We start from the raw sequence: 27,116 nt of genomic DNA, 5'->3' as shown, positions 1-27,116 counted from the left end.
GTGCAGTGGGGCTCGGAGGACTTTCAGCCACATCTCCATAGTGCATGATCTACCACCAAGGCCAAAGCAAACAGCCCCATCATTGGTCCTGTGAAGGCTCAACCAGAACTGGACTGTTCACTTTCTTCTATCCTACATCCACCCTTTCAAGCAGCTGGAGGCTAAAGATATCCCCAACAGGACTGCAATTAGGGACTAGCCAGACCTGCAGTAGCAAGTGGAGACCCTTGGCAGCACAAGAGAGCACGTGCTGTGGAGGGATGCGTCGGCACCGGAGCAGAATTTAGCTGTGACGAGCCACGTGGCAGCGTAAGTGAAATTGGCATTTTCAATTTGTACTCTGACATGTCTCATTTGGGGCCCTGGCATCTTGGGAAGGCATCCAGCCTGCAGCTGTCCAAAACACTTATTTGCATCTCTCTGCCCCGGCTGCTTTTGGAAATTAGTTCTTCTGGGAGGTGGGTTGGAGGGTGGGGAAAAAAAGAGTAGGACGAGAGGCAGAGAGCGTATTAACTCGTCATATGCCAGGCCTAAGGCAGCAACAGGTTCGTAAAGGAGGGAACAGGCGCCAGAGCCTGTTTCTGGCTCACAGGACAGGCCTCCCACTCCAGGCCCCCACGCTAAGCACGCTGAATTTGCAGCAGCCTGAGCAGACGGAGGGTCACTGCTTAAGCAGCCTGAAGTGCAAGGCTGCGTGGAGGTGAGCGGCAGGCAGGACTACGTGCTGTTCTCCCGGCAGACATTCACAGTGTGCGATCACACAGGAACACAGACAACAACGCAAACTGTGTCCTCAGCATGTGCATGTCCGCCAGCAACATTCTACCTGCCCTACAGAGATGGGCAGCAGGTCCACAGCTTGGAGGCCGTGACAAGCCCCTGCAGGATGCTGGGAGCTGGAGCTGCCGCTCTGCTCTGCATGGGCAGAGCTGTGGCCACAGGGACTCAGGTTTCTGACATCTTAGAAGTCGACATCCACCGGATCAGTCTCTAATTCCCAAAGCATCTCCTAGTTTGCAGAGCCACAGAGCTCCCTGCCACCGGGCTGAGGGGAGAGCAGAGTCCAGCTGAGATGCAGCATCACATCTCACCAGTCACGGGTGTACGGGGACCACAGCCTACCCCAGGCCACATGGCCCCCGGGTTATCCCAGCAATCTGGGATGAAACCCCCCAGCTGCTCTCTTCCCCAGTCACTTCGGCTGCCGAGCCCAGCGGCTACCGCTGCAGGGGAAGGGGGGCTCCGCCAGACTGTGATCAATTAAAGCCTGACGTCCAGAGATGTTTGAGCACCAGCTCTCCTCTCCTTCGGCCACCTCGGGGAGCTGCCCCTCCAAGAAGAACGGGTTTCTTGGCTTTCCCCTGGCCAGCTTGGCACTGGCCTCATCCCTCCGTGACTCATCCCCGCGAAGCCAAGCCAGGCTTTTCCGCCTCTCCAGACCAGCCCCAGCTTCTCCGGGAAGCTCACACGCAGAAAAGCAGAGGCGCAACCAGCCTCCCAAAGCCCAGGGATGGAGCAGGGAGCAAGGGATGGCAGCCATGTGGGAGCCGCAGCGGGGAAGGCAGCCAGTGCCGCACAGCCAGGACCACGGCCATGTGCTAACGTCACACAGGCACAGCCAAAACCTCCCCCTGCTCTCACTCCCCTGAGTCTCTTCATACCCTCAAATATTTTAACCCTCTTACGCACTGGAAAATCCCCCTACTTGTCCCTTCTTGGGCTTGTCCTCTTTGTGGCTGGCCTACGTTTCAGGTTTAATTAGTGCAGCAGACTAGCTGGGAGAGACGAGGCCATTTGGTGACCGTCTGAGCAGTGTGAACTCACGCCACAGTAGCGAAGGACCAGCCATAAACGAGAGGGACAGGCTGGACTTTAGGGAGAACGGCGGCTGATTCCCCCTGGCACCGTACCTGTTATTTACCCCTGCACAGACCGGATGCCTAAGAGACGTGGTTACGACCAGATGTGGCTTGGTGCGGTGTAACTCACCACGCCAAGAAAAGCGGTGGAGAACTGGGTCACCACCTGATGAGACAGCAGATCTCCGGGTGGTTTCCAGTTTCGAAATCAGGGCAGGCTGAAAGAGGAGACGCACTGCCAGCCAAGCCTGGGCCATGGACGAGGCACCCTCGCCACCGCCGCCATCTAACTGTAGCTGCTGCTGCCGCCGTAACTCAGCGCCAAGCGTGGGAAGGACGATGCCCCTCTCCACCCAAGGGACTATGGGTCATGGGCATTGTGGGGGAGCTGGCATAGATGGGTTCTGGGCAGGTTCAGGAATCCAAAATAAGGTTTGCATTTAAATGTAATAACTGGTTACCTGACAGCTCCAGCACTCGCATGTCTACCCAGGAAACCTTTGCATTTCAAGAAACTCAGCCTCAAGCTTTTGCTTCCCCTTTCGGCACCCTGATTAGCAGGTAAGTGCCTTTTACCAACCTTTTCCAGATGAGGGAAGTGAGGGGCAGCTACCCACTTAGTCAGTGCCCTCATGAGGGCTTAGTTCCCATCTCCTGGCCCCCAGCCTAGACTGCTAAACCCTTTTGCCACTGGCTCCCCACAGCCTGACCCACCTGGGCTGGCTGATGCAGATCACAAAGAGGGTTATTCACAGGTCTCTGCAGCCCAAGAGATCCAAACAAGAGCCCAGGGGCAGCCAGCAGGTCCCCTCGCGCTGGCTCCTCCCTCTTCCTCACTGACATATTGCTAAACATCCATTAAACACTTAACTGTTATTAACATCCCAGTTAATCAATCGCTGTGGCTGCCAGCAATTTGTGACGAGCTGTGGGAGGGGAGGCCAGGGCTGGTGCGAAACACGGCGGGAACATACCCACCCCAGCAGCCTTGCTGCGACACTGCGCTCTGCTCTGCGAACGGACCCGGGAACCCCCAGTTGTACCGAAGCAGGAGGCACCACAGCAGCCATCTCAAGGATGCGGTACAGGAATGAGAAGCTTGCTCTGGGAGCAAACAGTGATAGGCATGGCCTAGAGAGCGAATGAACAGTTGCTGCAATGGAAAAACATGCTCATCACCCACCATGGCACTGCCAGCAAAAGGGAACAGGAGAATACATGCTATCGAGTGAGGCAGCAGCAGAGGCACAAGCTCCTTGGCTCCTTATCTAACCACGAGCAGCCTTTTGGTACCTCTCTGGACAAGCCTGCCCACACGGCAGAGCCTGGAAGGGCCAGTGGGGGACACGCCAGCCCCACCAACCTGGACACGGCTATTCCCGGCACAGCTCCTTTCTCCAGGGAAATGAGTCAGCCAAGAGGCCTCCTCGCCAAGCCTTTCTCAAGACTCTTCGCCCAAAAGTTATCTTGGAGATCTTCCTAAATAACGGCTGACAACCTCACACGCTTCTCCCAGCTCTGCTTCTCACGCCCACCCCGTCCCTGCAGTGTGTCCCACACCAGAGACGCCCACCGGCCCAGCACCAAGCAAGCACGCACTTGAAATCTGGGGGCACATCTTGCTGAGATGCACTTTGGGGTGCTCCAGCAGGCACTGCTGGCCCCATGCTGCCTAGCCAAAGGCGCAGGACCTCCTCAGCCCAGCTGCAAGGCACCATCAGCCCAAGGACACCAGATCCCTTGCCGTGGGCCAGCTGCCGTGCTGGAGGCACAACCTGTGCGAAGCAGACTTGAAGGAATGGAGGGACGCAGCACCAGGAGAAAGGCAACAGAGGGGTTGTTCCCCTGCCCACTGCAAGCTGTGTGAACAAACCCATAGGTCCAAATTTTCCTTACAAACTCCCCCTCAAGGTCCTCCCCTCCGTCTCACATGCACCATCCTCCTGGACTGCATTTCTGGAGGAACAGTTCGGCTGCAGCTGTGTCCTATTTTTCTGTAGTTGATGACCTCAACTCCTTTCCCGCACTATGGGGACGGCAGTAATGTACATCGCGTCTCGCCAGGGCTCAACTGCAATTCATCATTATTTTATCTGCTGGAATTTAATTGGATCCTATCAAACTCTCCTGATACTCCCTTTTCACTTTAAACACTGCTGCAGGAAAGATAAATGTAGGCACTGCTAGGACAGAGAGCACGGCTTTGTTGGCGAGCAGTTCTGGGGTTGTAGACTCCAATCCTGTTTCCCTCTCCGTGGCTGGTTAATTAGAGATACATATACTGGAGGTGTGCAGCACTCAGAACAGGGCATGTGTGTATGATTTATGTTCCTCTATAAATATACCCTAAGCCTAGTAAAATCCTGTCGTATACACAACAGCACAACTTGACAGCCATGCCTGGGCTCTGCTTCTATATCTCCTTTTGCTCTTTTTATGTAGGTCTTCTCCTTTCCTCCATCATCATATTCAAGTTTCTTCACCTGGATTCATCCTGCCCACAATTCGACAGGGTGTAAGAAAGAACCCAAGACCCTAGGACTGGGTAACTAATGCCTAGGCTCCACTGTGATTTAAAAAAATGCAAAAATCTGCCAGGATTTGCCTCCCTTCCTAAAATCCAATACCACGCCTGGAACTGGGCATCCCAGCCTTCACTGCACCTGGGTACCGCAAGGGTCTCCTGCAAAAGCAGAGGGTGGCATCGGGACTCCTGGTGGCTGCCCACAGCTCTGCCACCCTCGGGCAGCTCCTTCATCCTCTCCGCACCCAGCTCCACTGTCACCTCCAGGACTGGCGCACCCCACCTCGTGTGGGTAACACTTGAACAAGTCCCCTGAAGACCTGCGATGACGGGTTTGATAGACGAGCACAGGAACAACGCAACCCAATCAACTCACACACACAAAAAAAACCACCCTTAAACTCTGGCTTTCTTCCTAAACACCTGCAGAAATGCCCACCACACCAGCCCCACACAAACCAGATGGCTCTGCAGCTGGTTATGCGTTCCTCCGTTGGGTGACCCGGGGCACAGGGAAGAAAGTGTCCCAGGCCCATGTCATTTCATCATGGGGGCAAGGACAGGGGACGGAGGGGGTGACATCTGGAGGGATGGGCAAGCCTCGGGCGGCGCGTGCTGGGGGCTGGCGAGGAAGGACCTGAGAGGGAGACACGGCATTGACACAGCTGCTCACCACCACATGTGGCTTTTGTTAAAAAGAAAGGGAAATAATTGAGGCGTGAGGCTTAAATTAAAGTGCTGAGACAACAAACTCAAGTACTCATGGAAAGGAGATCCGGATTCTTCCTATTTTTATATTTAAAGAGAAAGAACAGTTCTTGGGCTATTGCAGCCTTAAGAGGAACATCCTCAAGAGAAAAAACAAAATCCTTGACGGTGAAATCACTTGTAGCCATTCTGCCGGTACTAGGATTAAATTTGATCAAGTCAATCGTTTGAATGCCTCTTTCTCTGTTATAAGCAGTGCTGCAGATTCCAAATTATGGTACTTTCCACCAGGGAAACTGTTCATTTTTTGCAGCAGGTAGAAGGAGAAGTCCCTTATAGGGATGGCAGATGGAAAGAGCAGGCAAAGTCAAGGGTTGCTTGGGAAGTGAAATTCAGTGGTGTTACCTGCATAGATCTAGAGATATGTGACCATTTATCTGTCCTCCATTGCAAGGAAGTAAACCTGAAAATGTCTGCCTCCAAAAGATTCAAAGTAATTAGCAAAAATTAAAATTTACTTGTAAAGAATGTATTCTCTTTTTTTTTTTTTTTTTTTTTGGTCTTGCTTCTTTACAACTTACACAGAAAGTCTTTAAGGTTTTGTTTGCTTTCCTCTTGAGGAGCAGAAAGAGATTTAAGTGGGGAGGCAGAAAAGGGTTTTCACTGCTTGCTTTTTCACCTGGGATGTATGGGGAACACCAAGCCTGGTCTCCCTTGAGTTTACTGAAGATCTATCGGGTGTCTCATATGATGTTTATAGTCAACACTCAAACCTTAATGAATGGACTGTCGAATATTTAACAAAGACATCCCTTCTTCAAAGTGCTAAAAAGTCATTGGAGTTTGACAAGCACTAAAACTAAACAAAAGACAAAGAGTTTTAAGGGGACTTGACTTATTATCCCTTCCATTCACCCTTAACTCTGGAAAGCCTCCCTAATTCAGCAGAGTAATTAACCTCTTGTTTAGATCCCACTGAACTCATGGAAACAAAATGCTTAAATGCCTTCCTGAATCAAGGACATCAATTTCTCACTTCCAGGCTCCGAGGATATCATCATTTCACTATTTCTCCACTCACGACAGCGTCTTCCACACCAGAGGAGACATGAATTCCTAACATGCAAAACGAATCAAAACTGAAGACACCCATAGAGCTTTGCAGCCCAATCCACCCGTCGCGAGGAAGCAGCCGGGGCCACCCGCTCCGTGCCTGCTCCCTGACACCCCACTCCCTGCGGGTCACTCCGGGCTGACGGCGCGCAAAGCATGAAGTGCTATCAACAAGCCAGATGGACTGCAAAAAAGACAGGGAGGAGACAAGTTTCGCAGAAGTGTGAATTTGAATCACCCACACTATAAAGCAGCCTGGCTAAATGCCCTCAAACATTAAAGCAGGCAAGCAGACCCTGAAAGTAAAGACAGTTTCTTTCAAGCCAAAACTTTTTTCTTCCTTCTGTGAAGCTACCCTGTGCCTGAAAACAAAGACTTCTGGCTGAAACCTCAGCACTGCAGAGCTGCTGCCTCCCATTCCCAAATCCACACGACCTGCAATGTCACTGACTGGTTTTCCAGCCATCCTGCTTTGCTTTCAGGATGCGTCTGGCAATTTTCAGGTCAAACGGACAGTGCTGCTGCCTGAATCCTGCATGGGGACCATACAGCGGAGAGCAACATTGCCCAGTGCCTCACGAGCCGACCAGTCCTTTTGGGTGAGAGCTACAGAGGCCGTGCAGCTCATGACAGCAGTGCTGGAAGCCACAGTATTGGTGTGGAAAACAAAAAAGGCGCTTTCTGCTTTTCTCCTTCTGGCTTGCAAATTGAAACTTATTGGGGCAAAATGAGCCCCAAATTATCCAGGATCCCCAACCCAACCACCTACCCCCTCTCCTCAGTTACTTAAAGCCTCTGATCCTTTCCCAGCTCCAGGCCTAACTGACTGCATCTCCAAGGGGAAGAGGCAGACACGGAGAAGACAGAGCTGCCTGCTCAACTCAGCATTGCAGGGCAGAGGGGAGACCTGGCAGGAGGGGTGGGCTGAGCCAGCCAAGGGGCAAGGACGTGGGGTGGCCCCACGGCTCAGGGCAAGCAAAGGCAGAGACAAAACGTCTCCCCAAAGCAGAAGAGCCAGGGACTGATAAATCACTGCAAGGGATGAACTTTTGTCGCTCAGCAGCAGCCTGCTTCTCCCTTCAGGCTTTTTATTAGGAGGAAAACCACAGCTGGCTTCCTCCTGCCTCAGCGACACCCCCCAGCATCAGCCCGAAATGGCCTCCTGGGGACACTGGGGGGACCACACGTCCTCGTGAGGACACAACCCAGTTCTGCTCCTCAGCTCGTCCAAAACACCCGCCAGGAGCCTGCCCCATGGGTAACGCTCGGAGCAGAAAGGCATCGCTGCTTTGCGGGAGCCAGGAGGCCTCATCTCCCGGCACTCCTGCCGGTGCCGAGCTGGGCTTGGCTGACTAATCCCATTGACCTTAACGGAGCGACTCATAGGATGCAAGTCAGGCCTGCAAATTGGCAAGCACAGGAAAAAGGCGTTTTTTTCCTACAGGCTGCCAGAACCTACATCCGCTCCCCCCTCAGACTTATCACAGCTCCTGCCCAGGCACGGTTTTGGTTTGCAGGCTGCTAATGCACCTCTGCCCCCGGACTGAGCCCAGACACGCTCACCCGCTCACTGGGACATGGCCCCATTTCTTAAACCTTTTGCAATGGAAAATGCTTCCTCCAAAGCCCCCGTGCTGCCAGGTAGCACAATCCCCTGGCCTCCTCCCCGAGCCCGTGGGGCTGCGAGGAGACCATGCAGGCACGTGGGTGCATTGCAGTAACAGCCCGCGGATGGCTGAGCAGGTATTTGGCAGAATTGCCCTCCTGCTGGGAAAGCGGTCACTCGGCTGACCTCCAAGAAACTTCCTGCATGGCTGCAATAGAGACGGAGGAGCCGAGCTCGGCTACAAGCAACGACGAGACCCCAGCGACGGGACCCCTGTCCTGGGGATGCCTAGGTGATGAGACAGGTGATTTGTCTGTTGCAAACACAAGCAGAAATCCATCACGCCGCTCCTGAATCACGAGCACTGGGCTATGCCAGCTCCTACAAGTCAGGCTACGAAACCCAAGACAGGCAAAATGGGATCCGGAGGCAGGTCCACATGGCAAAGCGCTGGTGAGGGAAGCAGTTAAAACTGGAAATTAAAACTGGGGACAATCAGCCAAGTTAACTTGGCGGACAGACCTCGCTGCAGCACTCAAACGCACTTTTTCCCCGGACTCCCTGTCCCGAAATCGGCATCAAGATGACAAACCTTTGCTCACACCACCCCCAAGGACAGCTTCTTCCAGCAGATCCTTGCGGACACCTCTCCAGTGCAGCATCTTTCTACTACAACCCTCTGAGCCGGAGCTTGCTCTTTGTGCTGCTGGGTGCATTAACGTCCAGGCCAAGTGCTGATCCACCTACAAAATTTCCACTCCGGAGCCTGGACGTTCTGGACAGGAAGCATTTTTGCTCCTAATAAACTGCGTGTGTTGCAGAGGAAGAGCCCTGGTAGCAGAGCATCCCTCCCGGCATTAGCGCAGAGGGCACGAGGCAGAGGACTCGGGATGCTCTTCATGCCCAAACCCTCTGGACCCCAGGGGGGCCTGAGCACACAGCAGGAGGGAGGGAGCCAGGGCCAATCTTCAATGGCTTCTAAATGTCACTCGTGCCACTGAAGGACAGGGGTGCAGGCACTGGCGCTGGTGTGAGGCTGCAAATGAGCTTTCACAGTGTGAGTGATGGAAAACAAATTTTAAAAGGATTAAATCAGAGGGAGAAGGGAGGGGCTGTCTCCACACAGATGAGGAAAGGTCGGTGCAGAGCCCAGCGGGGCAACCGAGGAGCTGAGCAACGCCGTTTCCCTAGAGGGGACGGCTATTAATACCTTAGATCCGTTTGCTCGCGAGCTCGGTGCTCCCTGCACGGGATTCACTGCGCAGCACGGGGCGCGCGCGCGCAGCTCGCAGAGGGGGCCACCAAATGCCTCCTCGCTTAGGGACAAGGCGACCGCAGAGGGCAGAGCGGCCTGCGGGAGAGGGCCTAGCGGCAGAGCCGCAGGGAGCCAGGACAGACAGGAAGGGAGCACCGCGCCGCCAGGGCTGGGATGCAGGGCAGGCTCGGGCGGGGGGGATGATGTAGCCATCGGCTGGAGCCCGGGACGGACGCGGCGCTGCACAACCGGAGGGAAAGCACTGGCTGTGCCGGGAGGCACGAGGGGACGTGCGCGAGCACGGGGTGGGGTATGCACAAAGAGGAACGACTGAGAAGGTGCTGGCTTGTAAAGCGGGATCATTTGGTGTTAGGGGAAACCAAGAGCAGGCAGGGAGGCAGAGGGGCGGGGGAGGCAAGACTCTGCAACGTCCGGGCCAGCTGGCTCCGGCCCAGGCAACTTTCCTCGGCTTTCAAAAGCGAATTTCTTTGGAAGTGTTCCTAAAACCTGGAGGGGTCCCCAGGGGTGGTGCTGGCTCAGCGGCGGGGGTGTTGATCCTATCCGGAACAACCCCGCACAGCAACCCCCTGCACCTGGGAGCGGATGAGCAAGCACCGAGTACAGGCTGACGGGGGCAAAAAGGGGCTGGGAGCTCTCCCCAGGCCCCGCAAGCACCCAAAACCTCCGGTACCTGCCTGCCAGTCGTGCCAGAGAGAAATGAAACCCAGCCCTGCAGCAAGCCAGGGAGCTCAGCACTCCCAGGGCACGGCAGGAACGAGCAGCCTGGAAACGAAGCACGCGCCAAGCAGGGGAATGCCGTGCGAGCTCGTGCCGGAGACCCCAGCTGGGAGACGGGAGGCCCGTGCGCCGTCCCACGGCCCCGCTCCCCGCCGCATGAGAGCCACACACTCACCGAGGTGTTCTGGCACTGGATGCTGGTGCTGTTGAAGCGCAGGGCTGTGACGCGGGTGGTGCTGCCGGGGATGTGGAAGATGCACTCGTAGTTGCGCTGGCCAGACTGCGGCTGGGGCAGGTTCTTGGCCGTCAGGGTGATGGGTTTCACCACTCCCACGGGGATGTAGATCTGGGTGGAGGGCAGGATCTGGGGGCAGTCCTGCAAGGAGAACAACGGGCAACCGATGACACAGGAAGACACTGAAACCTCCCCCCAGCACCAGGACCCCTGGAAAAAGACCATAACAGGCAATCCTGAGCATACACTTGAGCAAATCCTTGTGCGCAACCAACCCAGAGTCTCATGGCTGCTCTGATCAAAGTCCTGAGCACAGAAGAAGAGACTAAAGCAGAATTTGCCTACAGTGCCATTTGGTGTTCTGCTCAGCTCAGGTCAATCCAGAGAGCTCCAGGCTGTAGGAGGTGGGGATGGGCTTCAGCTATGGACCTGCAAGTTGGAACTGCAACAGCAGCAGGTTTGTGTGAAATGACTGGTAATGAGAGGAGTTTTAATGCTGTCACTGCTGTCAGTAGGTTTCAGAGTTAACATCTACTGGGATATGCACTATCAGTACCGTCTCAGACCTCCTGTTTCCTTCTCAGCCTCCATTTCCCCTAATTCACAAACAGATAGAAAAGCCTTTTCCCCCCTTTTTAAAAGGTGACATTCTGGAACGCCCTTCTGTGGCCAGATGCTGTTCTGCAGCAAACTTTGCAGAACGACAGCCTCCTGAAGTGCCCTCTGCTCCTACCTGCTTTCCCCACCAGCCTGCTGCTGGGTCAAAGACAGCCTTCTTGCTGCAGGCACTCAAAGCTCTGCTGAGCCGCTCCAGTCCAGGAGCTCTCCGTAATCCTCCATCCATGGAGCCCTCAGTGACAATCACATCCGAAACGTGAAAGACGCTGTGGCCACGTGGCGAGCTAGAAGCAGCGTGCGCCCACACCAGCCTGCCTGCCTGCAGCGATGGCTGAAGGCAGCCCTGCGACTCCCGAAGATGGCCCGCGCCGTCCTGCTGAACAAGCGACAGAGCTGGCTCTGGCTCTCCCAGCACAGCTGACCTAGAAAAGCCAGCTCAGCCCCTGCAAAAGCAGCAGTGGTGCCTCCTGCTTTGGGATCCGCAGGAAGCTGCTTCTCGCCAAGGGGAGCCCAGCCACGCGCCAGCCGGATCTGCCTGCCGAGGAGCCACCAGCAGACCCCACAGAGAGCCCCAGGGCAGCGAGGGCACGGCCGCGCCTGCAAGGCGATGCTGACGAGCCTGGCCCCAGGAGGGAGGCAAGGCCCCCGGGGGCCCACAGCAGAGCTCAGATGCCCCTCGCCAGGCCCCCACGCCCCTCAGGGAAGGAGTCGTCAGGAGAGCAAAGCTCGGAGCTTTTAATAGCCACTGGTTCTGCGCTGCTCCTCGGGGAGCCCCTGAGCCTCACGGGCAAAGCACACAAGGGGCGCACACGAGCACACAGGGGAGCAGGAGGGAGCAAAAATAAATAAGCTCAGGCAGAAAAACAGCTCCGGGGCCCCCAAGGATGCCACCTTGGCAGGAACAGCCTGATGCAATCCCACACCAGCCTTGCAGGGCCCGGCTGAGGGCTCGCACCTAAGGCAGCTACTCTTAGAAGTGTCGGCTGTAAATAACGGCACGGGGGAATAACATGTTTTTGAAACGAGCTGGGCTGAGAACAGAAACTGCCACCACTCAGGGACCAGCAGCAGTGCCAGCGAAGGGCCATCCCCTCTCCGCAGCCACTCCGCTGCTCTCGCGCTGCTCCCTAGGGCCAGGGCAGCGGGAGCCACGGGCAGCGCTTCCCCCAGCCATGCACAGCCCAGCCTTGCCCAGGTACCTCCTTTACCTTCCCACATACCTTTTCTAAAGATTAGCTTCAATCATTCGGTTTGCAGTTTTTTTCTGAAAAAAACAGCCCTAGTCCTCCCTGCTCCCCAGACCTCATCCCAGGCTGGCCAAAGTGCTTCACTGCACTTACAAAACACTTGGTTTACCTGGGTAGCATTTAACTGAGAGGGTCGTTACCCCAGCCTGTGGGATTAATCTAACTATAAAACAACAAAGAGAAATGAAAAAAAAATTAAGTTTCATTTAGCAAATACTGACATAAAACCCCAACTGGTTTTACTTTTTATATTTCCTGCTCTTCTCAGCCTGCATTCCCCAAAAGGGCATTTTTTAAGGGAAAAAAAAAAACTATCTGTCCCCAAAACATACCAAACAAAACAAAAGCAGAAAGGAGCGGTGGCGGCTCAGCCACTCGCAGGCAGTGACAGCAAGGGGCCAGACCGAGGGCTCGCAGCACCGCCTCTGCCACCGCCTGCCCCCGTCCCCGCGGAGGAGCCACCTCCCGCGCTGCATCGCCCTTCCCCTCTGCAGAACGGGGCCGAGGACGCCAACCCGCTTTTAGAAACCGCCCGGCGCTCGCGGCGGGAAGGCCCTGCACGCAAGCTGCGGTTTATAATTAGCCGTCCCTGCTGCAGCGAGGCAGCGGGTCGCCCTCGGCCCCCGGCTCAGGACCGCAGCAGAACTGCTGGCGGAGGCGTCCTTGCCTGCTTGATCCCTCTCTGCGTTGCAGGGACGCGCCGCGGGTGGCACGCGCCGGCCCCGCAGGGCACGCACAGGCTCGGCAAGGATCAGCGCTCTGCTCGCTCTCCAACAGGACATCAAACACCTCCATTTCCTCATCCTTCCGTAATTGTCACTTTCGGCCCGGCCGGGGACATGGGTCACCCCATCCTGCCCCGGCTGCTCACAAGGACCGCTCCGCAGCCAGGATGTCCGGCACCGTCACCACCAATTGCAGGCGCCGCCGCGGTGCCCAGCTCCCCGTGCCGGCCGGGACGCGGGGGAGAGCCGGTCCCACGCGCGGCGCGCAGGTGCTTGCCTCTCCCACACGCGGGCCCGTTTTGCTGAGTAGCTGTTTGAGCCGGAGCCGAGTCCTCCTGCTACGTCACATGTTCTGCATCTGCTGGCAGAAGTGTCTCATCCAGCAAAAATTTCAGCCTGCTCCAAAACAGGAAGCACCTGGTGCTCGCGGGCTCTGGCGCAGGGCTCCCTCGGTCCCCACGCTCCCCGCCGCAGGCCAGGGCAGCCGCCACTCGGCCTCCCTCTCCCTCAAAACGCAGGGCTGCCCGGGGGGGCATTTAGACAACTCATCCCCCTAAAATCAATTCAAAGAGCAGGCAAGACTCACCCAAGCACCGCCTGTCACTAACCTCCCTTGGAAACGCTCTGCACAGCCCACAAAGCTCCCCAATCCCTCAGCAAACGCTGACCCTCTTCCCAGACCCAGCTCCCAGGAGTGCGGAGCTATGAAGCGATGGGATGAGCAAGAACTCCCCCACCCTTCCAAACCTTGGAAATCTCAGATTTTCTCCTGTTAAAACTGGATTTTTAGCTGGATAAAGATGTTCACAAGGGTGCCTAAATTTGCTTTGAGAGTAGAAGATTTAGAGCCATGATGTAATTGCAGTGGTTTTCTTTTCTCTAGCAGCTCCCAGCTCCCGTTGCAAGGCTGCATCATCTGCAGAGATGGGGATGAAGGCAGGCTGGGGCTGGGCTGGGCCAGGGTCACGGGCAGCAAGGAGCCACAGGGCAGGACACACTCCACATGCCCTGCTGCCCTGCCTGATTCCCCTCCATCTCTCCCACTCTCTCTCTGACCATTGCTTTCCCCCTGTCTCAGCTCCCATGCTGGCTCCTCTCTCCACTGGTCTCTCACCAGCTCTCTTTGCTCATGTTTGCCGCATCCCCTCCCCTCCCCTCCACGTGCGAGTGCCTCCATCCCCGTGGCCACATCCTTGAACACGCTTCTCTGCTCGGCCCCATCTATCCGCCCTCTTCGCCTCCTCTCCCACTCCCCCCCCTCCATGAGTCCCTCTGAACAGGCTTTTCTCCCTCACATATAGGGCGGGCCCCTGGTCACCAGGACAGGCCAGGAGGCCAGCAGGGTACAGTTGGTCCACACAGCTAGGGACGGGGACAAGGGGTCTTGGCTCCAGCCCAGGTTGCCCCCAAGGGTGCTCGCAGCAGCACGGGCCAAGTCAGCAACCTCACGGTATCGCTGTACACGGCCCTGGGCACTGTGGACTGACTTCGCTGGGCACTATGAAGAGCCATTCACCAACATCCCTTCTGCTCCAGCTGCCTAAGCACCCTGAGGATCAGGCCTCTTCCCAGCCAAGTCAAATAGCAATCTTCTTGGAGGCCTTTGGGGTCCTCCATGAAGTCCCCCTGGTCTCACCCGTTCCCACCGGTTGGGGGAATGAACAACAAACACAAGCTGAGTTTTCTTAGATTGAGGAAACATGCCTGGTGCCTGCAGGAGGCCAGCCTTTCACCCTCTGTGTCAGCAGACACCAGGGATTATCTCAGGAGAGCAGCTTTTTGGTAAAGGAGAACTCAGTTTCAATTACTGAGCACATCCTCAGCCACCCCTAGGAACTGTGAGCAGGAACATGGGAACAGCGGCATGAATAACAGCCGTGCTCCCTTCAACATCCCTTCCCTGCATTTCACCCGAAGAGAAAGCCACAGAGGACAAAGATCTCTGGGAATCTGAAGTAACCAAAGACTCCAGAGCGCAGGGGTTTAAAGCCACAGCAGCCGGAGGGCAGGGACATCCTTCCTGCTGCCGCCGCCATTCCCAGGCACTCCACACCCAGTTCTGCCTCTTCCATTCCCTAGAACAGACCTGGCACAGAAAGACACTTCTGCAGAGCCCAGTTATCCATGCATTTCCATGGTAATGTCCCAGGCATGCCCAGGACAGAGCGCTCTGGGTTGCCGTTTGCATTTTCCTGCAAAACACCTACTTTTCTACCTCCAGAGAGAACTGAATGACTCTGCCTGTACTGCAGGTGCCAGTGGGAACCAGCAGATATAGAGTTAAGCATTAGTATTAAGAGATTTCCATGCCTTTTCTGACCAATGCCTACCACACTCAAACCAACCAAAATGCAGACAGACCAAATCCTGCTTAAAATAACTCCCAGAGTTAGACATCCTCCCACAGAGAGGATCAGGCCGAACGTCTACCATTAATTTGTCCAGTGGTGCCATGGTCTGGCACCGAGTAACTCCCACCCACTCACTGGGCTCCTTGGGAGGTTTGGCTGCATTGCTCTGGTTTGGAAGTCTCCTTGGGACCAGGCTCGATGGGGAAAGGGACAGGATTTATAATCCCAGCCTGAAGACACAGGCCACAGAAGCGGCTGGTCTGAGGGCGTCTTGCCACTCCTGCCAGGAACTGCTGAGGCCACACCAAAGTGAAAACAAGCTGAGCCAGGCTTTCCAAACCTCAGGCCAGGCACCACTCCAAGTCCCAGTGCGACCAAAAGGTCTGCCGGGGGACAGCTTGCCCCTGCTCGGAAGTGACACAAGTTCACAAGCTCTGTCCTCTGGGAAAGGTGCACGCATCTCAAAGACGACACACCAGAGGGTATAAGCACAGGCTTTTGGGTTCGCCCTGCGGGGAAGGAAGAAGAGCTCCAGAAGTCTGCCCGCCGTGCCCTCGGCAGGAGAGCACTACAGGAACGGCCATGCACAAGAGCTGTCAGACAGCTGGTGGTCTGGGAATCGCCAACGCTGAGCGTCCTGTTTGCAGAAGCGACGTCAGAGCTGGCTGGAAACGCCACCTCAAGAATAGGGCTCCATGTTGCCTGGGACAGGCTGACTCCTCGCCAGATTTCTTCAGGGCACAAGCTGGGAGAAAACAGCTTTTTCTAATGTGCTCACATTACATAATCCCCCCTTGTGCTGGGCAGTCGAGCTGGGTTCGTCCTGGCCTGCACGTCACACAGGCTGTCTGGGGCACACTCGAGTGCCGACGAACACGACACCACCCCCTGTGCTTGGTAATACCCCAACGAAGGTGAGAGAAGGTGCCAAAATGTGGAATTTAACTCTGTTTATGATGGAAGAGGCAGGGGAAAGCCATCACTGCTCTCTCATATCCACAAGTCCAAGAGGATCAGTGCAGAAAGCGCTGACTTCAGCTGCAGCAGGGACACGCCACAACCCACACAGCTACATGCACGCTGGCTGCGCAGGGAGAGAAGGGGCTGCCTGACAAGCAGAGTTGCATTTTCAACGCTCACTTGTCGCTGTGCAGAAATGGCAAGTGCCAACCCCACATACCCACACATGAGAGCAACAGTTGGGCTTTTCCAGCTCTCCAGGTGCACTTGGCTGAGGGAAGGCTTTGCTCAGCTCCATGGCCAGAGCAACAATCGCAACAAGATGCCAGCCCAGCCCTGTGCAGGCACCATCCACATCCTTCGTTCCTGAAGTCCATGGAGACACAGAACTGGGGAAGACCCAAGCTTCAGATGGGCTGAGACTGTAATGCCCAAACGTTCCCTATAGACATGGCCAGCTCCCCTCAGACAAGCAGCAGGAACAGATGCTCTGGCTTTCCACAGGAAACACGGAAAATCTGCAGGGCTCAGCCTCACCGTGTGTAAAGATGCTCCTCCATCCATCCCTTCCCTGGCACGAGAGTGAGTGTGCCGCTAGTGGCTGGGCTCTGGCTGAGTAATAGCCCCTCTCTCCAGTCCCCTCCTGGAGGGCCCTAGCTCCTGGAATGATGAAAGAGGCAGGAGGGAGAAAGGGAAAAAAAAATAATTGTTCCCTGCTGGGAGTTTGACCTGTTTCAGTAAGGAGCCCAGAGCAGCTACAGAGACAGGAGTCAGGAGGGGAAAAGACACAGCAAGAGGGAAGTGAAAAATACAGCTGAGGGCACCTCGGCCACAGAGGGATCCATCTAAGTCCATGCATGTGCCAAGCCCAGCAAGGAAGCGTGGGGACACAGGGAGGACAACAACCCGTAGGCAAACAGAAGCCCACAGGTCCCCACCTAGGATGAAGGGAGACCTCAGAAGACACAAATTATAAGAGATGGAGATTTACTCAGAGATGCAGTTACTGCTCCTCCTAAGCCAGGAGATGCAGAGGCAGGCTTTCTCTCAGAGCCAGCCAAGACGGCAAAGATCTTGAGGGACTTCTCGGCTGCTTGCCTTCACACATGACCTGTGAAGTGGAGACAAGCCCTTCTTGTTCTCCTTTGTTCCTGGGCCCCAGTCCTGGCTTGGGAGGCTGATGTGATATGAGCTCTGTCAGAGCTCAGAGACCAACAAGCCAGTTGGGAGAAGTTTTTCTGAGATAACTTGGACAAACGTTTTGTCCAGGACATGCATTTGAACCATTCCCATGAAGACAGTACAATGGCTTTGTTCCTGGTGGAAAACATCAAGCAGTGGGACCCTTTCCACTTGGTCCTTTTACAGGTGACTGGAAATCAGGCTAAGCTCAGGTCTGTGATAAATGATCAGCCTTGTGTTCATGAAGCCTCGTTGTTTCCCAAATATTGCTAATTGCTGGAGCAAGTGAAGAAGGAAGCAAAGGGAAATTGCCAGCACTGCCCCAAAGATGCCTCAGGATGTCTTGTCATCTCAGTCCCCAAACAGGGGAACTTGCCTTGCTCTAAAGTCGGTGTGTCCATCAGAGGAAAGCACCTCATCTAACACCAACTCCAGCTCATCAGCTGATCCAGAGGGATCAGGAAAGACCTTCCCTTTTGCCTCAGCAGCCCAGGTGAGGTAGGGTTGAGGGTATGTTATTAGGCTACAGTGAGGGCCTAATTTGCTGGACTCAAATCAGCTTTACAGTAGGTGTTTCAGCTTTTGCCTATTCCTTCAAGAAAGCATCTAGCAGATCAAAATCCTGGTTCCACTGAAATTAACAGGGTTTTATCTGAGCAGCAGTGTTATTAGGGTTCCCCAAAGTTCACGCCACAGGTCTGTACCCCTCAACACTTCAACAGGACTATCTCCCTCCAGAAAAGAGTGTGAGCACCAACCACCATGCTCAGGAGGGGCTTGTGCTGCTGGACACCTTCCAGGAGTTTGGTGGGAAAGGGAGTGAAAATCTCCTCCCCAAAACTCTCCTTTCAGGACCCAAATCAGCACAGGCTATTTGCCATTCCCCTCCAGAACTAGCCCAAATAGTATACTGTACGGAGCAGTACTGCCTCCCTACATTGCATTCAACCCTATCCCCAGCAAACCACAGAGATCAAGAGCTGGGCTAACTCCTAGCCATCTCCCACTGCACGCAGCAACATAAAGAAGCCCTTGGAGAGCACAGTAAGGGTTAAGGTCCCCTCTGCTTTAGCAGGGGCTTTGAAGCCTCCTCAATGGGATGATGCAAGAGGAAGGTGGGGAGGGATGCAGGCTGGCAAGGGAAGCACTGGTGACCTGGTTTGTGATGGATCTACTGCCCTGCAGCTCTCACTCTTAAGAGCCTGCACAGCATTTGCTTGGATGCGCAGCCAGCAATGCCGAGGCAAGCTGGGAGGAAAGACCTCCTGCCAGGGCCCACTGAGAGAGAGATTTCCCAGGTCCGTGGCATGGACCCTGCATAAGGTAAACCCCAACAAAAGTTCTTTAGGTTTCTTAGCAGAGTGGTAGAAATACAGAATGTGTGAGGTGCAGCCAAATGAGCTGTTCTACAGTTTTAAACTTTTCCCTCTCTGAAAACTAGTTGTTCTGCAATGACAGTTCAAGCTTGCTCCCTTCAAAAACATCAAAGAAAAATGATTAAATGTCTTTGCCTTTGTTTTTCACTTCATTCAGCCTAAAGTGCTTTCTGACTTCAGCCCAAATTCCCAAGCTGTCTCCCTGCAATGGGGCTTGTCAATGAATACAGCCTCTCCCCACCAGCATGCCGTCCCAGCAGCTCTCCCCACAACTCCTTCATCGCTTCCCAGGCAAGCTTGGAGAGCAGACCCGGCTCAAGCCGCCTTACCTCGGACATGTTGACGCGCCCTTCCAGGAAGGAGCAGTCGGCAGCGTTGTGGGTGCAGATGTGACGGTACTTGCACCAGTGGCAGGGGAAGGAGCCATTCACGCAGGACAAGCAGCTGCAGAGAGGGCAAAGCGGGCAGTGTTAGGGTACCAACAAGGCAGGAATGACCCCCCAAAGTCTCTCACAGACTGCTTTATGGGTCAGTCACACACAGCAGCAGGGCGAAGGCCACGCAAGTGACCAAGTGACAGCTGTCTGGACGGAAGCCACCTGCTCTGCCCCCACCTCTGGCCATCCTGGACCACCAGCCTTTACTCCCCAGGTTGCCCACAGCCGTTATGGAGCCCACAGTGTTTCCACCTCCTCCTTCCCTCTGTGCCAGCCCAGCTGGCCACGCTCTTCCTCCCCTGGCCAGCACGGAGCTCGTGCACGGGCCGCGTGACCCCACTCTCTGTTTGGCAAGCTGACCCCTTCCCTTCCCGCCCGTGAGGAGGCTCAGCTCCAGACTTTGGGAGCTTTATTTTGGTTTCATGAAAGGCAATTTTAGCAAGAGAAGGCAGAACAAGGGCTCTCCACTGCAGAGAAAAGGGGGGGAAAGAGCCAGATTAATGCACGCTCATTGAGAGGGAAATTATAATTGGCTAAAGGTTGGGTCAGATTAACATTTCAGGACTGTAGTGCCTTTCAGTCGCTCACAATACATTGTGTGTGACCCTCTCCCTCTGCCCCCCTCGTCTGCAGCCCTTCGCCGGCTGTGTGTGTGTTTGCTTCCCACCCCCTTTCTCTCCAGCCTGAAACATTTCTGTCTCTCTCTTAAGCCTCCTCTCTGGGCTCTTTGTGTTACACGCTCATGTGTACATATCCCTCTCTCCGCTCTGCAGCTCCTCGGGGCCTGAGCTCAGGCGCGCTTTGATCCAGCGAGTCGCACTCCTCTGCTTTGCAATCCCTCTGCCAGAAGCGCCAGGCAGTGGGGCAGCTCGGGAAGGGAACGAGTGGGGCAGCAGCCCCTCCAAAGGGACCCGTGCGGGGAGAGGAGGCATGGCACCAGCTCAGCCCAGTGCTCCCCCCTCGTGCAGTCATCCCAGCGAGCTATCCCAGTGAGCAGCACCCCAGCGTCCGGGAGCCTTTCCCCAGCAGCCCAGGGCTCGCAGCCCTCCTTCCTGGCCACAACAGCGGCCTAAGCCGGACAGAGGGGAAAGATGAGGCAGACCGAAGTTCAGATTGCAGAAGACAAGTTATATGGTAATATTAACTGTTACTCATGGTGCATAGCAGGCGGCCTGGGCAAAAGTTGTCCCCACGGTATTTCCTCTGCTCCACGACGAATGGCTCATGGAAGTGGGATAACTCTGCGCACATCAGTCCCATTACACGGTCACACAACCTAGGACCGACCATCACCGGCTAACGTAGTTTGCCAGGCATTAAGCCCTGCCTCTACCAGGTGGTACCATAATATAGCAGCATGTGGTTGAACCTGCCAAGGAACATCCTCCCTCCCCTAGGCAGGGCCACATGAACGCATCAAATGCTCTCAAAGCCCACCTTAGCCCAAGCCCCAGGAGGTATCCCTGTCAGCAAGGGTAGATCATCCAGCCCCATCACCGCAGAGCCCAAGCGCCCGGCCAGGGCTCTCTCGAGCCGGGCACGCAGCTTCGGAGGCCCTTATCCTTTGTGGAAGGGAGTGACTGAACCGTGACACCAAGCAGAGCTGCTACCAAGCAGGGCCGAGTCCTCCTCTGACACTATCCCAAGGCAGCAATAGCCAGAATTAATGCAGCCAGGCTTCAAGGGGCAAGTCCGCAAAACACAGTATGTCTCATGCAACCAAACCTGTCCTCCTGCTTAAGAGATAGGAAGAGCTACTGAGGCAGGAGCTGCAAGGCAAGAGAAATAATTACCTTAGCTTAAAAACAAGAGCAAAAAAAAGCACCAGCACTGCTCATCTCCATAAAAGGCTCCTTCCTGCTCTCACTGATCTAACCAGGAACAGAATTGGGCCCAGAGCAATTATATTTAAAGACAGGATCTTCCCCTAAACACAGCACCTGTGGGAAGCAGGAAGCCCTGCTCAGCCAGAACCCTCTCCTAAATCACCACGCTACCCTTTTGCCTTTACCTTCGTGGGAAATGACAGGGAAAACAGTTTCACAATACAAGGCGGCAGAAAGACAACCTTCCTGGAAAGCAATTTTATCGGATGGAGGGACCTAGCACGCTGAATCCCTCTCCGAGCAGCAGACTTGTCACTTCAGAGGTGTGGGGAAGGCGCAGGAGCAAGCCGCCGTGGCAGGCAGCTCAAGGTGCAGACAGCCTGCGTGCAAACACGCACCTGGGGCTTTGCAGGGCCACAGCTCCCTGCCCTGGAGTTTCACACACCATTACATATACAGCAATAGCTTCTTAAATCCATGTGCACACACTAAGGAAATATTTAATTAAGCTGCTTGCAAAGGGGGCTGGAAGTCATTTCCATGTTTCGCTCACATTTTCACTTCCAAATGAACAGCCCTTTTAGCTTTACCCACAAATATGTTAATTGAGATGCTCCTTATGCAAATATATGCAATTTTATTTCAGCTGCAGAGATTCAACTTAAAAGCACAGCCGTAGCCTCCTATCTCTGGTTGCTTTGATGGAGGGAGGTGTGGAGAGTGGGGGGAAGCAGGGACACAAACAAAGCAGCAGCATTGCTCCTACCCTCTATCCTCATGACAAGGGCTCAAGCAGCAACGGGGAGGCAGACAAATGCAGGATATTGAGGCAATGGGGCAGTGAAAGCATGGGTTAATCCTAGCGGAAGTACAATAACCACAGAAAGGTCATTCGAAAGAGGAACATGTACAAGCCTCAGCAGGGTGAACCCCCAGAGGAGCACTGTCGCTGCGATGCAAGTCACTCATCACGGCATAACCAGAAATCCTCACACGAGATCAACCCTCAGCAAGGGCTGCACCTCAGGAGTTATTTTCTAGCCACAAGGTCTTTCAGGTTTAAGAAAAAAGACTCTTAAGTCTCTCCTCTGGCATCACTTGAAGCATTTCAAAGCAGTCCAGATAAAGAACCTGACTTCAGCCTTGCCTTTCCCCAGGCCACTCACCAGCCCACGCACCTTGGCACTGCAGTTCGTTGGCTTTTAGGGCTGTCCTAAACGGAGATGAAGGGCCCCAGATAAGGGTTTGATTGCAAGCCAACGCTCAGCTCCATAAAAGAAGTGCTCCACTCACACCGGGTGAACCTCCAGCAGTCCTGAGGGTCTCCATTGCCAATTAGCTTCTGTACTTGCTCACTGGTCTCTTGGCCTCCTCTTCACTTGCCCAGGGACAGGCATATTCCTAATGCCTCTTAGGCTATCCTTCAAGTATCCACCATACTAAGTCTACAGATCTCCACATCCTAATTCCCCTTCACGCTGCTTCTAACTTAACAGAGTCATTTTTGAAGCCATAGTCCTTAGAGATGGTTTTCACACTCTCATTTCTGCCTAAGCCTTCCATCTGCCGTAAGGTTGTCAAATATAATTGTAAGTACACTCACTGCCACACAAGTCTCACGCCACAGCATCTTTTCTGCATTTAAAGTGTGTCTCGGTGAGCACAACCCAGCTGGCTAAAGACTCTGTGAAGTACCCAACAAGTTAGTAGCCAGGTGCCAATAACATGGTTAAACCCCAGGTCTAACGTGCCTTGGTTCTGCTGGCTTGGGCACGGGTGGTTTGACATCACTCCCCCCACAAGCTCCCTGCAGGACTTTCAAAACCCAAAAGTCCTGGAGAAAAAGGCAGGAGCTCTTCCCCTTGCTCCCAGCCAGCAACTCTTTCCCTAAAGGCACCAGACTGCAACAAAGCAGCGCTATCCTGCACCACACCAAACGCAGACATGCGATTGCATCTGTGCCCCCTCCCCATGTGCCCTCCTCAGCAGCGGAGGAGCAAACGGCTCTGAAATGTAAATGATGCTGATTAGGCTCTAAGCTGACACCCTCCCCCAGGAGCACAGGAGCTTTGCAGCTCTCTTAGGGCTCTTTCTGCAGCCACCTCACTTTGTGGTCCGCAAGTTTTGCTTTATAGCTTCAAGCAGCAGGCAAACCAACTGCCTTGTTTAAGGGAACTGAAAGCTGATTTGATCAGGAGACACATCTTCCAGCAAGAGGCATCGGGTTGAACAAGTTCCTGCAAATAGGTCTAATCGGACCCCTGCTGAAAGAGAGGAGGCATAGCTCTCCAGCATGCTTCGGAGCCAGGCACGTCTGCTCAAGGTCAGGCTCTATGGAGTGGTTGGGGTTGCATCCCCAGCGTGTCCATTTGTCACTGCTGTCTGTTCCCAACGCAGGAGCAGGTTGCTCGGCAGCATGATGCCATCTGTGCTGTCTCTCTCCTTCCCACGGTCAGGCACTTTTCCCTCATCACTTCTTGCCTAAGCGGCTTTCATCACTCCTGATGATTAGAGGGAGTCTCTCCTTCATGTGCTGAAGTCCCCCTCCCTGAAACATACTGGGACTGCAAGGAGCCCAGCCAGGCAAAAAACCAATGCTGGAGGTGCGGTGCAGACCCACAACTTGCTCCCCAGACATCTCTACTGCCTTCTCCATCACAAGCCCTTCCAGGTGCCACGCAACCAGAGATGAAGCCAGCAAGGAGTTCAGGCTGGGCAAAGGGAAGTGTCAGGTCCACCAGCTATGTGTGCGCAAGAGGAGTGATGAGAGCCTCAGACAAGGATTTCATTGCTCTGCGCAGAGTTGCCCATACCGAATCAAGCCCAGGCTTGCCAGAACCTCACCCAGAAAGAGCAGGCAGCCCTGCAGAAGGCCACGGCAGCAGCTCCCCACCCAGCTGGAAGGGGTACGGCAACCACTGACTAGCACAGGGGAAAAGCCAGAGCCTCCCCACACCTTCTACGGTTGCCCCCCAAAGTCACTACAAGGCTGGGTCAAGACCTCCTGATGCTGCTTCCCTCCAGTTTCAAAACCAATCCCAAACTTGCTCATGGTTGAGGTCCTGCTAGATGAACACCTAACACAGATACACAAAACCAGCAGTACGAAGAGGGAGACAGGACAACAGAGAGGTATTTAGCAGCACATCAAGAACATCTCTGGTATTGTTACCAGGCTGGAAGTGTCACTACAGGATGAGCCCAGACCCGCTAGGGTGGCTTCAGAGGACCATTTCCTCAAAGGACCCTTAGGCAGGCGAGCAGAGGCAACTCCCATAACCCCAGCAACATTGCTACTATCTCCGGGTCTGATCCAAAGCATGGGAAGCTGGTAGGGCTCCAGATCCAAGCTCATTCCTCATTCACCTTCCCTTGCTCTTAGCCTCAGGCATGCCATGCATGCCTCGCCATTATATCGGCATTCACACGGTCTGGAAAACAAGTCCGCTCGCTTCTCTTATCTCCGGCTTGAAAGAGCTGAGAGCTCTTCAGCGCTCCGAGCGAGCACAGAGAAGAGAAGGCAGAAAACAAAACAGGCATCCGCAAGGGCGAGATAAGCCTGAGCAAGCAAACAAGAGAGGGAGGGAGAGAGGGGAAAAAGATGGAGCGGGTGACTAAAGGTGAGCCCCCACCACCTCCATCCTCCCCGCAAGCTGCCTTCGAAGAACAAACAAGGCGGGAGAATAATCTAGGTATTCAACATGAGCACTATGGGGCTGGGACATGGGGGTGTGAGCATTGCGCGCGCACGCACAAACACACACACACACACACACACACACACACACACACACACACACGCTGGGACTCTTAGCCTGGAGCAGTGCCGTTCTGGAAGAGGGACACAGAGCAAACCACAGGGAGGAGGGAATAGGGCAAGTTCAACGGCACCAAGTGCAGAACAAGAGAGGTTCATTGAGAAGGAAATTTATAAACACAATGCTGATGGAAACAGCATCTGCGCACACACCACAGACCGCCTACGAGCTCCCAAACTGCTCCTCAGACCCTCTCTTGGCGAGGAAGATACATCCTTAGTGAATATTCTGCTCTGTCATAGCCTGCATCTGGAGCAGCTGGAAGGGGCAAGGGGCTGAACAGCAGCAATTTAGGATTCATATCCATCTATTTGCCCCAGAAAAGCGGGAGTAAAAGGAGGCAAAAATCCTGAAGGGTGGCAGGAATGGGCAGCCAGTGCCCCCCCCCACACATCTACAGGCAGATCACGGCCACATGCTGGTGGCAACCCTGCTCCTCCTGAGAGAGGCATGAGGTGGACCCCGAATCTGAGAGCCACCACAGTGGGAGACCAGCTCTCCCCTCCCTCCATCCCGCCCTCTGCCACCTCAAGCCACCAAGTTTCTGCGCTTCCTCTCCTGCCAGCCCAGGGCTTTTCTGTCCCTGCTGTGCTGAGCTTCACCAAGGGCCTTTCTCCCAGGAGCATGTGTGGGGCACGCCAGAGCCACCGCAGGGTGGTTCAGGGTACCCAAACGTCATGCTCTGATTAGAGGATGCAGAATCAGGCCCTGATTTTTAAGATGTCCAGGAACAAATATTCACTGGCACATCTGAAGTTACCTCCGCTGACTGAAACACAAAACCAGACTGTATCAGCCCTCCTAGTAGATAACAAATGTGACATAAAACTGCTTATCCTGAGTGATCTCTGTGGCTGTCTGACTTGATTTTCTGCCTGCCCTAGCCTAGGAATATGCACAGATCTGTTACTGCCTCACAGCTCAGAGGTGGCTACTCAAATGCACTTACTCAACTGCTTGCAGCCATCTGTCCATGCCTTGAAAAAGAAAGAATCGAGCACATCTGTAAGAGTCAGGAAATTAGTAACATTGGTCCTGCAGAGAGGCAGCCGGGCTGTGTGCGCTCAGCTACTGATCCCACCGCAGGCAGCAAGCAGAGGCATGGGGAAGCCAGGACACAGATAGCCGGCAACACTGCAGGTCTTCAGCGAGAAACAGCGCGGAGCGAGGGCTGGTACCGTCCCACCACCTCCAAGAAGGCCCCGGGACAGGCTCTCCGGACGCTGGGAGCACCACAGCCAGCAGGCTCTGCAGTGATTCACGCACCAGCGAGGAGCCCGGCCCCTGTTTTCCTCGCACAGCCACGCTGCTCCCCCAGCCCCTGGGCAATGCATTAAAATCCCATTTGCCTAACGGAGACTTATACCAAAAGCCTGACCTGTGAGATGGGGCTGCTCTGTTCAAACACAGCTGAGCTCACATCTCTTCAGTCAGCAGGGTGAGAGCCACTCGGCGTTTTTCCCCATCGCTCTGGCCTCAAGAAACTGAACATCCCATCGCTGACAGGACCTGGGTGTCACAGCTGTCACTGTGGTGAGGCAGAAGCACAAGGTCTCCTCCCCGTCCCCCTCCAGCCCCCTGCCAGGAATCTCTCCATCTTGGCACAAAACCGAAAAGACAGACCACAATGAGTTACGAAGCAGAGTTTCCAGAGGGGAAACCCAGACAGCAAACATGGAAATACTAGGAACAAATATGCCTTGGTTGTCCTTGGAAACAGCTGGTGTCAGTCCCTGCTGGAGACAGCAAGCTGGACAAGGAGGCTCTGATCTACTCCCACACCTCAGCGTGTGCTCCCTCCAAGATCCTCCGGCTTTCGCAGCTGGTATCCCCCCCCTGCAGAGCTGCAATGTTCCAGTCCCAAGGAATCCCCCTTCCCGAAGCACTCCCCCAGCCTGCGCTCCCAGGCTCTCCATCTCTCTGAGGAGTTCCTCACTTGCTTGCAAGGCAGATTTCGCACTCATCCATCTCGCCAGCAATCGCAGGCTCTACCAGAGTCACTCAGGGAGCCTGGCATTATGTCTTTATCTTTAAAGGGTACTTATTTCCCAGAGAATGCTTTGAAGAGGGAGTTTAATGCTTACAAAGAAGACCTCAACATCTGCATGCACAGCTTCTGGACACAGATTGATTCATTAGGTTATCAAAGCTTCAGAGCGGTCTTTAAGAGTGTGTGCTTGATCAATGCCCCATAGGAAATCCCCAAGGGAATCCACACAGGTCTCCGCCATGAGATTTCCTATCCCATCCTCCGCCACAGAAACGAGAGCCTACACCCAGGATCTGATGACCAGCCCACACTTCCAGCTCCACTCCCAGCCCCAGGGGCTCAGTTATCCTTGGCCACTCAGCACTCATGTCCTTCTGTGCAAGGGACCCATTTTTCTGCATCGAACTCCAGATTTCCACTCCCCTGTTCTATGAACGTCGGATGGCTCTCCAGAAACACCCTCTCCCTGATACGCAAACCTTCAGGAGAAAGACATGAGAAAGAGACTGCAGCCTACAAATGTCCACTTGAGCCCCGCAAGAGCCCTG

General features: G+C 54.6%; 1 protein-coding gene across 2 annotated transcripts in view; it reads right to left on the bottom strand.

The window, feature by feature from the left end:
* The window catches only part of PLXNA1 (plexin A1), a 168,519-nt gene that overhangs the window by 51,038 nt on the left and 90,365 nt on the right, over window positions 1-27,116 (bottom strand). For both annotated transcript variants that reach the window (XM_064518985.1, XM_064518986.1), the window contains exons 9-10: window positions 18,827-18,941; window positions 9,979-10,179 (exon numbers count right to left, since the gene is read on the bottom strand). In XM_064518985.1, coding sequence (XP_064375055.1) covers window positions 9,979-10,179; window positions 18,827-18,941 — 316 coding nt within the window. The remainder of the gene's footprint in view (window positions 1-9,978; window positions 10,180-18,826; window positions 18,942-27,116) is intronic.

The sequence above is a fragment of the Dromaius novaehollandiae genome, chromosome 12 (genome assembly GCF_036370855.1).
Source record: "Dromaius novaehollandiae isolate bDroNov1 chromosome 12, bDroNov1.hap1, whole genome shotgun sequence".
NCBI lineage: Eukaryota > Metazoa > Chordata > Aves > Casuariiformes > Dromaiidae > Dromaius > Dromaius novaehollandiae.
Note: the sequence above shows the minus strand (reverse complement) of the source record. Positions and strands in the feature narration are given on the sequence as shown.